Genomic DNA, 10,552 nt, shown 5'->3' on the forward strand with positions numbered 1-10,552 from the left:
GGTACAGGGCAACGAAATGCAGTTTGCATCCATCCAGAAGTGCTTTAGTGATATAGATATATTACAATATATATTAGCAAATTAGCAAATTAAATTTGGATTTGGCCCTAATTTCATTTCATGGATTCAGTTACTTGACTCCTCACCTATGGCACGTGTTAGAACAAATTTGTTATTCTCTTCTTATTTCCCACTTCTCCGTGGTACGAGACAAGGATGTCCCTTATCCCCTCTTCTTTTGCGTTATCAATTGAACCATTGGCGATTAAACTGCGAGCTGACAGTTGCATTAAGGGCATCTTCAGAGCTGACCAGGAGCACAAAATATCCTTATATGCTGACGATCTCCTGCTGTATATGTCAGAGCCTTTATAACACTGAATAAGCATATCCCTGCATTTATTTGGAACGGCAAAAGTCCATGAATTCGTAAAGATTTCATGCAGAGGACTAGGCCAATGGGTGGATTAGCCTTGCCAATGTTTCAGTCTTATTATTGGGCAGCAAATATTCGAAATATGCTGGATCAGTCATTTTACCACAGAGACTCCAGCTTGGCTCCAAATTGACTCATCCAATTGTGGCAAAATGTGCCTATCAGCTTTGTTGAGTTCAGCTCTCCCATTAGAACTGTACACCTATAAATGTAACCCTTTGTTGTATGACTCGCTCAGAATCTGGGTGCAATGTAAGGTTTGGGTTACACTTAATGTCAATTAAAGCACCTATCAGCTCAAATCATATGTTCCCACCCTCCATGATGGATTCTGCCTTTAAAATATGGGAAGGTAATGGACTTAGAAATATCAAAGACCTTTTTGCAGATGGAATTTTTCTCATTCACGCAGCTCCTGAAGCAGTTTAATGTTCCTCGGAAACATTTTTTCTGCTATTTACAAGTTCACCACTTTGTAAAGAGTCGATTTCCTTCATTTCCAGAAGTACCAGGTACATTAAACATTAGCAGAAGGATGGAGAGCGTGCTATATGTATTTCTTGCACTTGCACAAACACAAACAGCAACTCTTCTTTTTTTTGCCACTCAATCTAGAAGAGAATTTAGATCAAGAAATTTCCACGATCATTATGATTTGATTTGATTTTATAGGAAATGCAGTTTGACGTGTTTCCAATACTGAGGATGAGGATACACTATAAACATTTTAAAGCTACTGTTAGTTTTCCTGTCTTGTAAAAAGTAAAGTTTTTGTTCATGCACAGAAAATGAATAGTTTTCAGATTTCAATGGACTTTCTGTCATTTTTGTTTTGTTTTGTTGGGGTTAAAACGATGCCGCCTTAAAATGAAACGGAAAAATAAATATTGACATTAAGACAAGAAAAAGTTTTCACACTTACATCTTTTTTGCTTACAGTTTTTTTTTCAGTTTCAGTTTGCTGGCACTGTTTTGGTGTCTGGGGGCACGATTGTTAATAACAAACACACAAATATTACATCTTTTGAATCTGTGATGACATGTGACAATATGATGAAGTTCACATGATGTAGCTTCTCTGCCAACAACACAAATGAAAGAATAAATAATTTAAACCAAAGTAAGAGTTTATTGTTCAAATACAGAGACACTCTCACACTGACCTTTGTTGTTTGTTCTCTGTCCTTCATACAAACATTTGGTGCTTACACACTCTGTGAACACTGCATTTAAAAAGTGTAGCTACTCGTGTTTGACCTTGTATGTATGTGTTTATGCTGTGGTTGTATTTTCCTGCTGCTCACACAGCAGAAAAGCCTGAAAACTAAATAACTGATCACTGATGTGAAGTCAGCGAGTACCGAGGTGAACTTTTCTTATCTTTGAGATCTATTGAAACAACTACATTAAATCATACTGCTGAGTGACAACAATAGCGTTATTTAAGGTTAGAGGGTTACCTAGGCAACCAGGGATGTGCATAACCATCTGTCAGCTACAAATTGATGCATGAACGATGGGATGAGTTCATACTTGGATGTAACTTTAGTGAAACAGCTGATCAAGGATTAGTGTTGTTGAGGTTTTGTGGTCCAAAGCTCACACTCACATAATGAGGTCATATTTGATCTTATAAACAAACACACTGATCCCAGGTCTGTAACACTGTTCATGGATACTGAGGGTAAACAACCCACACAGCTCACAAAGATAAAGAGAAAACTGAAATCAGATCTTGATGATTGAAACATTCAGGTGTGAAAAACTTCATAAATATGTAATCTGAGCTCAAAATGATGTAACTACAGTCAGTGGAAACAAAACCATCAAAGTGAAAAATGTTCAAGTGTTCATTTCATTTGTTTGAAGAGTTAAAAGTAGGCGTGCACAACAAAATGTCTCAGTGAGCTGTGTCACACTCAACGTCAGAGCTTTCTGTGTCAGAAAGAGGCTAAATCACCATGGTAACTGATGGTGAAAGATCACCTGGTCAGGAGCATTTCATGTTCAGAGTTTTGTTTTTAAATCAGCTGTTAGAGCCACGTTTTCACTGTGATGTCGATTCTCTGCTGGAGGAAATGTTTCATATGTGCAGCTTGTTAAACTGTAACTTACTGAAGCCACTGAGTGAAGCTAAACTGCACATCACACTGTTACAATGTACCTGTATTCATGTAGTGGAGACATTAGTGAAGTTATCAATGAGTAACGTCTGGGATTGGACTGGGTGGCGCTCACAGGGACCATTTTGTGTAGAAGAAAAGTCACATGATACATGAAACGCTCCTTTTCATCTGAGCGTGCTCAGAGCCTGAAGCAGAGAAAGGTGATAATCACCACGGTGATACCTGCTGTCTCTGACTGCAGTTTCAGGTTTAGTTGAGCCAGCTAACACAAAGAAAGCCTGACTGTGTTGAAGTTGATTTGTAGTCACAGCCCTCTGGATGTTCCAGTTACTACAGAGCTGAAATGTAAAGACTTGTTTTAAAGATGAAACTCGTCCACTGAGATGAGCTGTCAGCAAAAACAGAAGCAGCCATTAAAGATAAAACTGAAATAAACCTACAGTGCTGTGGGCCTGCTGTCTGTGCTCAGTTCATCTGTTTCTGCAGGAGTTTAAACACTGACAACACCCAGAACTCTGAACAGCAGCAGCAGACTCAAAGCTGGAAAAACCTCTGAGACATTTTAAACCTGCTGCACTTAAACAGGAGGCTGGTTTGTTTCCTCACTCTGTTGTTGTTTATGTTTTCTGTAGATCAAAAAACCAACAACAGCAACAACAACAAGAAGCAGAGCAGAAACTGACAGACCAACAATCAGTCCAACAGATCCATCCTCCTTCTCTTTGTCTTCATCCTTCTCTTGTCCTCCTGTCTGACCTGCAGGTGAGAAACAGGTGTGAGGTGTCAGCTGTCAGGTAGGTGATGAGTGAAGAACAGAACAGAATCCATTTGCTCTTCAAACTGCTGTCAGACATTATCTACTGCACTCTGATCACATCACTCAGACCAGCTGCTTTCTACAAAGTCTCATCAACAACATCTTTAGAAACAAACATCAACAACCAGGAAGCAGCTTCACCTCTGATCACACACACACTCAACTCTACTCACTCACCTGGAGGAACAACATGAAGGTGGATGATGCTGATGAACTTCCATGAGCGTGTTTCTTCCATGAACACATGACACTCGTATGTTCCAGCATCATTAATCGTCACATCCTTCAGAATCAAAGACACGTCTCCATCCTTCATCTGTCTGTCCTGCAGATCCACCCGGTTCTTAAAAGATGGATGCTGGTCATCTGGAACAAAGTGACCGTCCCGGTAAACAAGCACATATTCATCTCTCAGGTCAGCTCTGCTCCACTCTAAAATAATGATGTTGTTGTTTGCAGCTCGACATGTCAGAGTGACGTCCTGTCCAGACTCAGCTGTGATGGTTTTCTGGTCTGAAAGAGGAAACAACACAGAGCAGAGAGGTTAAACGTCAAAGTACAACTGTTCACTTCTACAGCAGCCAATCAGAAACACACAATAAAAGATTGTCTTCTGTTATTAGATGATGATCTTTGATTGTGTTTCTTCTTGTGTCCCTTCAGGCGTCACCACAGCGAGTCTTCTCCTCCTCCTCACCTGATCCCGAGCATCTTCATCAGGGCTGATTTGTGACAGAAGGACAGCAGCAAGAGTGAAAGGGAAGGTTTGAAGATGGCAGTGAGCTGCTGTCATGTTTGCTTTGGAGACTCTGACACAAAGACAGGAGGCCGAGCTGAACATGTTCAGATTTTCATTGAGAGCAGAATGGACGAGATTATGAACGAGTTCATCAGAGGGAAGCTCAGGCTGAGAGGTTTAGAGACAAAGTTCACAAGGAAAGACTGAGATGGATGAAAAACATCATCTGAAACCATTTTGTGAACAAATAAAAACAAATCTTTGGTTTTAGAATCTGTTAGTTTGATAAAATGTTGTTGATGGACGAGTTCATTGAGACTCTGGATGTCTGTCAGACTGAGTCACTGCTTTTTATTGTAACAGCTGTACTGATGCTCCTGAATCTGGCCTCTGACACAAACCTCCAAACAGTAAGAATGAAAAAAGAATAAAACTATTAAAACTCTTCAAGCAATAAATAATCAAACCTGAAAAAGAAGAAAATCATCTGGAAACTAAATTGAACTAAACACAAAAAGTCCAAATGGAATAAAAAACTCAAACTAATGAGAAAAAACTACAATAACTCTGTTCCACAAACAACAACATGTGCTGATAATAAGTGAACAACATGTGTGAGAGAAAGCAGCCTCTCATTATAAGACACTGTGAGTCTCTGCATGCTGCCTTTATGGAGCTACAGCTGTTTGTATACACTGAACAAGAAGCTTTGTAGCTGCATCCTGACTCCTGACACTACAACACATCACACTGACACACACATTACACTTCTTTGTGTCTGTGCTGCAAACTGCACCAACACACAGACTCCACCCAGCTTTGTGTCGATCGCAACACTGAATGAGTAATAAACTAGTTCTTAGAGAAATATAATCAGCATGTAAACCAGACTGAGACTCTTTATCTCAGAAATAAACTCAGTTTAGTTTCTATCAGGTAAATCTCACCTGCAGAGACGAACACGACAAACATCAGCGTGGAGCAGAGTGACGCAGTTACAGCAGACATGTCCGTGTTCTCTGTTTCTGCTGATCTGACTCTTAGTTTGTTCTAAATGTCTGAGTCTGTTGGTGTTTTCACTCAATAACTGAACCTGAGTTTAAACCTGAACACATCAGATTAAATTTAAGGTTTAAATAAAGCTAAAGCTGCGGTTCAAACTCTTCCGTGTCTCGTGAGGACGTCGCGTTAGAGTGACGTTTGGTAGGTTGGACTGAGGATGCGCAGAAATAAGTGCGTCACAACAAATTTAAGGTTTAAATAAATCTGAATGTCCCTGAGGGTTAGAGCTGATCTGTTGTTCAGCTGCTCGTTTAAACTCAACACTTTGAAGATGCTTTGAAAGTCTGATATGTTCGACCAATATAATTTGAATTTTCTACCAATGATCTTTCAGGCTTTTCATGGTTAACATCCACTGAAAATGAAATTATATTTTAAATTTAGTTTCACTCGCTTTTGGAGTTTCTGTTCAAATATTTTTGTGGGTTGATGTTAACCAAACTTTAACCAAGAAAACTGAAACGTTTTACCTAAAGAACTGAAAATGATTTTAGAAAAAGGCATCAAACACTTACTGTTGTTCTTAACAGATCTGTTAAATCCTCAAACACTCTTCTGATCATCAGGATTGAAAAAAAAATCCACATGAAGATAAAAACTGTGAGGCTGGTGTCAAGGTTCGAGTTTTTGAGGAGGAGACAAACGACTGCATGGTCCTCAGTAGATGTCAAAATAGTGGTTTTATTATACACATATATATGTGGGGAAGATGAGCATCATAAACCCTCCAGAGCTGATCTCCCCCGAACAACCATGTCACAAGGCTTTTATTGCAAAGATGACGTCAAGTCACATGACAAGTATCAGTCAGTTCTCAGAACCCAAGAAGTTCTCCTTATATGGGCTCCAGATGTTTCCACTCAGTCCAGCACTCAGAGAAAACCAGTGTGTGTGGTGTGTATGTCTATTCGTGTCGACACTGGTTTAATCGATCTGCTTTCTCTGTAGGTTCAAAAGAAACTACTTTAGGTGAGCTTTTTTTTTTTTAAGTGAGCGATTAAAAAAGAAAAAAAATCTAAAAATGTAAATCTGTGGCTGAACTGACCTCTGTGCCAAACAGCTGAACCAACTGACTCTTGTTTCACTTTGCTGTCCTGTTTAACAGGTAAAACAAGGTGTCACAGTTATAGGAAATGAACCCGTTTCCAATGCAACAGGTAGACGTGTAGAGACAAGCTCCACTCTGTCTGGCAGTGAATTGAAATGAACTTGTCCTAATGAATAAAACGTCAAAAGTCAGTTGTGTTGGAGCCACAGAGAGCAAATCTCTGTTCTTTATGGAGAACCAGTGAGTCCTACTTCCTGTGTCTAGTTTTACTTCGTCTGTCTCGTCCTCTGTGATTGGCCCATGAAGGTTATAGTTTCAGATGGTGATGAGTAGATGACACATGGAGTGTGTGGCACATTCACTTTGCTGTGTTGACACTGTGTTGGTGTGACACTGAAGGGCGATTAATTAATAATTTCTTTATCCCTGCTGCACTCAGTCGTAGAGTTCCTCTACCTGCCACATCCACTTTAACCCCAGACTACCTTTTACTGAGTACTACGGTAGGACCTGAGTACTTTTCAGAGCCTGTACTTTTTCACTTTTACTTCAGCAAAGAAGTTTAATGAGTACTTCAGCTATTACCGGAGTATTTGTACAGCTTGAGTATCTGTACTTCTTAACTGCAGATTTTTTTTTTTTACTTTTGTCCCTCTGAAAGTGTCTAATTATCAGTAATTATCTATTATTTACTGAATAATATGTAGAATATAAAGCAGAAGCTGTGGGATGACTTACTGTAGTCAGGAGTTCAGGAGAATTCTCAGAGTTTCTGCTCCTCATCATGATGGAAACATGAAAACATGTTGATGCTCTTTGAGCTGGAATCAGTCCAAAGCAGCCGTGAGTGTGAACCAACAGACATCATTATAATAACTCTGACATGAATCCTGATAGAAATCCTGCTCACTGACCTCTCTAACTCTAACTCTGTCACTGACACATCTGCCAACATCTGTTCCTGTAACAGCTCAGAGGAGTTCAGCACTTTCTGATTATTATCAGAAAAATCAGAACAGGAGGAGCGTTTTGTCAAATATGGCTGAAAGCGGCAAGGCAAGTTTATTTATATAGCACAATTCAACAACAAGGTGATTCAAAGTGCTTTACAGAGACATTAAAAAACAAAAACAATAAAAAGCATGATTTAAAAAAACTGTAGATAAAATCAGTAGTTAAATGTAAGTTTTGAAATTTAAGCTTAAAGTGTGGATTTGGTGCTTTATTCAAATGCAGCTGAGAACAGGTGAGTCTTCAACCTGGATTTAAATAAACTGAGTGTTTCAGCTGATCTGAGGCTTTCTGGGAGTTTGTTCCAGATATAAGGAGCATAAAAGCTGAATGCAGCTTCTCCGTGTCTGGTTCTGACTCTGGGAACTGATAAAAGACTGGATCCAGATGACCTGAGGGATCTGGAAGGTTCATACTGGGTCAGGAGGTCACTGATGTATTTTGGTCCTAAACCATTCAGAGCTTTATAGACCAGCATCAGAACTTTAAAGTCTATCCTCTGACGGACAGGCAGCCAGTGTAAAGACCTCAGAGCTGGACTGATGTGGTCCACTTTTTTGGTCTTAGTGAGGACTCGAGCAGCAGAGTTCTGAATGAGCTGTAGTTGTCTGACTGATTTTTTAGGTAGACCTGTAAAGATGCTGTTACAGTAATCAAGCCTACTAAAGATGAATGCATGGACTAGTTTTTCCAGGTCCTGTTAAGACATCAGATCTTTTATCCTTGAAATATTCTTGAGGTGATAGTAAGCTGACTTTGTTATTGTCTTAATGTGTTTTTCTAAGTTTAGGTCTGCATCCATCACTACACCCAAATTTCTCGCCTGGTTTGTGGTTTTTAGATGTATAGATTGAAGTTCTCTGGTGACCTGTAATCGTTTTTCTTTGGCACCAAAGACTATTACCTCAGTTTTGTTTTTGTTTAGCTGGAGAAAATTGTGGCACAACCAGTCATTAATTTCCTCAATGCATTTACCAAGAGCCTGTACAGGGCCTCGGTCTCCTGGTGACATTGTGATATATATTTGTGTGTCATCTGCATAGCTGTGATAGTTTATTTTGTTGTTCTTTATAATCTGTGCCAGTGGGAGCATGTAGATGTTAAACAGAGGGGGTCCCAAGATGGAACCTTGGGGAACTCCACATGTGATACTTGTCTGCTCAGATGTGAAGTTACCTATTGATACAAAGTATTTCCTGTTTTCTAAGTATGTCTTGAACCAGTTTAGTACAGTTCCTGAAAGACCTGTCCAGTTCTCCAGTCGTTTGAGTAATATGTTGTGGTCAACTGTATCAAATGCTGCACTGAGATCCAGTAAAACTAGGACTGACATTTTTCCACTGTCTGTGTTCAGACATATGTCATATGTCTGAACACATGTCTGATATGTCTGACATATGTCACTTTGGTCAGAGCGGTTTCAGTGCTGTGGTTCTGTCTAAAACCTGACTGGAAGGCATCTGACCGTTGATATATTTGTGTGGGCTGAGATTTTACTTTCAAAGAAAACACAGTAATGATCAGACACGCCCACATCAGACACAGTAATGTTTGAAATGCTCAGGCTCTTGGAGATCAGTAGGTCAAGAGTGTGTCCTCTATTATGTGTGGCCTCTGTTACATGCTGAGTCAGCCCAACGTTGCCCAGAGTGTTACTCAGGTCTTTAGTCCCTTTGTCCTGAGGGTTGTCCACATGAATGTTAAAATCCCCAACAATAACTACACAGTCGAAATCAACACAGATCACAGACAGCAGTTCACTGAGGTCATTAAAAAAGTCTGTGCAGTGTTTGGGAGGCCTGTAAACATTAAGAAACACAACTTTGGATGGGGCCTTCAGCTGTAAAGCCACATATTCAAAAGATAGCTGCTTACATCGAAATGATTCATAAAATAAGACAGCAAAATAATTATTCTGTCCTGATTTTAGTTTTTATTAAAAAAAAAAATCCTCAGGAATAAAAACTGAATATAAATAAATAATAAGTAAAATATATTACATATAATCAACACACCGTACTAAATGAAAGTTTATATAAAGCACATTTATAACAAATAAATTCTAATCAGAAGCCTCTTTATGATTATGATTTCCCCACCATCAAATAAAACAGAAGAGGGGACTAAGTAACACTGTACATCAAATGCTGTTGAAGGATTTCCTGTTAACAGTATAAAAAAGTTGTTTTTTACCCCCAACCCCCCCCCCCCACCCCACCCCCTCCATTCAATTTACTGAAGGAGCAATGATTGGAATGTGAGTGCCATCTGTACAGCCAATCATGCCTGGGAACCCTGAAAATAAATGTAGAATTTAAGTAGTAGTCCAGGTATCACCACATCATGAATTAAGTTCTGTTCATCCTGATACCTGCAATTTTGTGGCATCCCTCTTGGATAAATCTTGTGGGTCTATGACCGGGGAACACCACAGACGAGTACAGGACACGTTTCAGTGCAACTGTAACATTCCTGACTGCCCGACAGACGGTAGCCTTGGAAACGTGCTCAGCGTCACCAATATTATACAGAAAGCTCCCGTTTGCAAAAAACCGAAGTGCAATACAATATAATGTAATGGACTGAGCGCATGTCCGCGATGTGCATGCGCGTAATATATGGCCTGAGGATGTTATTCAAATAACTTATAGATTGTGCTGAGAAACGGTAACGTTCGCACAGAAAATCATCAGGTAATGATAAAATGTCCAGACGCGCTCAAATCACTCTCTCCCGGTGGAGAGCTCTGCGGAGAATTTGGGCTTCACGATCTACCGGCTCTTCAAGGAAGGAGCACGCCATGTCTGACACTTCCTACTGTCAGGTTTCCGACAAAGGGGCAGAGACAGTCAGGGTTAGTTGTAGCAAACCTACTAGGGGGCAGGTTAGCTTCACGGCGTGTGTCGTCATAGTGACTCAGTCAGGCTGCAGCTGAACTCGCTTTGTGAAACCGAAGACCCAGAGTTTTCGTTAACTCAGGGTATACTTACTCAGTTTTTCCACTAAACCGGCTTCCTGGAACAGGGCCCAGAGCATCAGTTCATCACACTGCTGATTAAACACTGTCCTCACTGCTGTAATATTAATGCCACACTGTTGTTCTTTCATGTGCTGATGTGATGCACTCATGTTTATATGTTAGTGTTACTGACCATTAAGTTCTGTAGGAACCACACATTCACACACAGCATACACGGATAAATAAAAAACACCCGTTGATGTCTTTGGACTGTGGGAGGAAGTCAGAGACCCAGAATCCACTTCAGGAGATACATGTATGACCTTTGTTCCTCATGCGCTCCATGTGTTACTT

At 40.0% G+C, this 10,552-nt stretch overlaps 1 protein-coding gene across 2 annotated transcripts; it reads right to left on the reverse strand.

The window, feature by feature from the left end:
• Window positions 1–1,359: 1,359 nt before the first annotated feature.
• Window positions 1,360–5,187, reverse strand: LOC120727398 (programmed cell death 1 ligand 1-like). 2 transcript variants are annotated; one of them, XR_005694518.1, is made up of 3 exons: window positions 5,066–5,187; window positions 3,557–3,892; window positions 1,360–3,274 (listed from the first exon to the last, which is right to left on the reverse strand). XR_005694518.1 is itself a non-coding variant. In XM_040021635.1 (3 exons), exons 1-3 carry the CDS (start codon window positions 5,124–5,126, stop codon window positions 3,140–3,142), a joined length of 576 nt encoding a protein of 191 aa, XP_039877569.1. In that variant the 5' UTR covers window positions 5,127–5,187; the 3' UTR covers window positions 1,360–3,139. The 2 variants fall into 2 exon arrangements, 1 of the variants encoding a protein (XP_039877569.1); XM_040021635.1 differs by having other exon boundaries at window positions 1,360–3,318.
• Window positions 5,188–10,552: the final 5,365 nt, after the last annotated feature.

Source organism: Simochromis diagramma, unplaced genomic scaffold, assembly GCF_900408965.1.
Source record: "Simochromis diagramma unplaced genomic scaffold, fSimDia1.1 OVJJ01000740.1, whole genome shotgun sequence".
Taxonomy (NCBI): domain Eukaryota; kingdom Metazoa; phylum Chordata; class Actinopteri; order Cichliformes; family Cichlidae; genus Simochromis; species Simochromis diagramma.